We start from the raw sequence: 2,518 nt of genomic DNA on the forward strand, positions 1-2,518 counted from the left end.
TTTACCCGGAGCCATTTTACACTCGTACCAATTCGCTAGCTAGCCTCTTCTAGCTAGCGGTCTGTTTAGGTGTTTGTGTGTGTTTGATGTGGTGTGGAGGAAAGAGGAGATGTGGTCATTTTTTGCCAGGGATCCTGTCAAAGACTTTGCCTATGAAATCCTGCCAGACTTTCAGGAGAAGTCTGGAATATGGAGTCTACACAGGGGGAAGAGAAAGGTAAAAGCGGAAAACCGACACCGATCCTCGACTAGCTGTTAGCATCGCTATGGAGGCCTGTCACTGTCTCTTCGCTAATGTATTTAGCTTTTAGACGTGATGTCCAGTAGTTAATAGGCGTTGTTTCGGCTCAGGTCTGTCCGTATCTCTATCATCTTCCTCCCTGATCGAATGTCATTGTTTATTTCATTTTCTCCATTCTTTAGGTATCGTTTATTTATTGCTAACGAAGTGAGCTTCGGCTTTGTTTACTCCAAAAGACAGACACGTATTTCTCGCCACGTCACTCCGTTAAAGCCGAGTTAATTACTGTTTCTGAAATCGTTTTTAAGCTAATTTTATAACATTAATAAAGTCTCCGTCCCTCATCGGACATCACTTACAGCAGCTCATTTAAATATCTATCCATGTTATTATAACTGAGCAACTCAATCCTGACTGTCGGTGTCATCACCGTCACTGCAGGGCCAGATAAAGAAAGCAAAGCATCTGCTTTCTAAATATTGCAAATCATAAATGTGCTAATAAATATTTAAGGAGTTGTTCATACAGCAAAAGGAAAATTACTCCAGGAGGACGTATATTGAGAGTTCCCATTTTACGAGTATGCATTGCGAAACAACATTTTCCTAATATGTTATCCCTAACAAATGTATAGAAATACATTACACAGGTATGCATTGCGTAACATTTATCGCACCCATACGTTCATCTCAAGATTTATAGTGTTTATGAATGTCAGTACACATTAGGATTCTGTATAAAATAGACCCAGCTTGTTTTGTTATTCAAATAACATGGAAGCCTAGGATGTAATCATTTATTATGGACAAAAAACAAAAACGTTTGCACGTATTTTATTTACATGGAAAAAAGTTCCTCATCTGAACAATTTTAGTTTTTTTCAGTATTTTTTTAGTTTTTAAGGGCCTACATTTTATTGCCTATCTTTTATTAGTTATGAATATGTCCTTTTCTCTCACTATATGATAACTGTATCATGCTTGATGTTGTTAATCAGTTCGGATGTCATTACATGTTTTTACTTCTTCAAAAAACACCAGCTTCTTGTTTTCATCATGCTTGTTGTAATTCATTTGAACATGACAGGTTGAAATATTTATAGTATATTTAGTTTTTATTTACTTTTGTTTTAACTCAACCTCTGTCCTCAGACCAATGGAGAGCCGGTGTCTGTGTTTCTGTACGAGGTAGCGCAGGGGACGGAGCAGCAGACCCAGCTCGCCAAGGCTGCCTTCAAGCGTATGAAGACCCTGCGTCACCCAAACATCCTGGCTTATGTGGATGGATTGGAGGTATGTGTTTGTGTGTATTTTGCCCTCATCATCTTAAACCCAACACAAACACTGACATTGTTTATAAAAAGGTATTTCCTGTATTTGTTTTGTGGTGCCTAAACTAAATTAATAAAGGTTCAAAGCTGAATACACAAAGGTAATTAGGAGGCACACACACAGAGAACTAAAGGAAAATGTTGAGTAATCTCAAATCAACACATGTATTATGGTGAACACCATCAGGCCAAAACGTCAGCATGTTTGTCTGATTTTGTCCTGAAGACCTTGGTGTGTGCTACTTTGTTTACTTTTGGGTATTCAACATCGAAACTGTCACCCAGCTTGCTTAGTGACATGCTGAACAATTCTGTGTGTGTTAGTATCTCATCTCCACCATCTTGCTTTTTTCTACATGTTTACGTTCAGATAGAGGTGAGTGTGAATGTCACTGTTTACGAAAGTTGTTTTATTCTACCTTTTTTATATAAGCTGATTCTTAGACGGTTTTGTGTTCTCAGTAATATCATAGAATACTTATGCTGTACTTTTATTATGATAGCATGGTTGCCATTGGTGCACCTGTTAAAGGTCTTGCTCTAAGAATTAATTGAAAATTAAATATATAAAGAGACATTTCATACATTTTAGGATTCTTAAAAATAATGTTGATTATTTAACATTTATTGTATAATATTTATGTATAGTAAACACCACAATACTTCCTTAAAGCGGAGCTTTAATTTTTTTGTAAGGCGTTTATTGAATCATTTGTTGAGCATCGAGGGAATAGTTTGCGCTGGATGTGCCACAAGATGCCACAAGAAGACTTAAATATTTTGGACCATAGTAGAACAAAAAAATAAGAAACAATTAAGAACATTATAAACTTCGTCAAATTTAAAAGCGGAGCTGTTGAATTAAATTGTACGGGCGTATCCTAATGAAGTCGCCACTCACTGTCCTCTCACATCTCGGCAGGCTCGTCAGTCCCCTCCTGCTCCCT

At 37.2% G+C, this 2,518-nt stretch overlaps 1 protein-coding gene across 1 annotated transcript in view; it reads left to right on the forward strand.

The window, feature by feature from the left end:
* scyl1 (SCY1-like, kinase-like 1) overlaps positions 1 to 2,518 on the forward strand; it is a 12,650-nt gene continuing 10,132 nt past the window's right edge. Inside the window, exons 1-2 of the mRNA XM_010782980.1 lie at positions 1 to 217; positions 1,393 to 1,533. Of these exons, the coding sequence (XP_010781282.1) occupies positions 110 to 217; positions 1,393 to 1,533 (249 nt within the window). The 5' untranslated portion in view covers positions 1 to 109. The remainder of the gene's footprint in view (positions 218 to 1,392; positions 1,534 to 2,518) is intronic.

This window comes from Notothenia coriiceps, unplaced genomic scaffold (genome assembly GCF_000735185.1).
Source record: "Notothenia coriiceps isolate Sejong01 unplaced genomic scaffold, NC01 NC01_scaffold00024668, whole genome shotgun sequence".
NCBI classification, from domain to species: domain Eukaryota; kingdom Metazoa; phylum Chordata; class Actinopteri; order Perciformes; family Nototheniidae; genus Notothenia; species Notothenia coriiceps.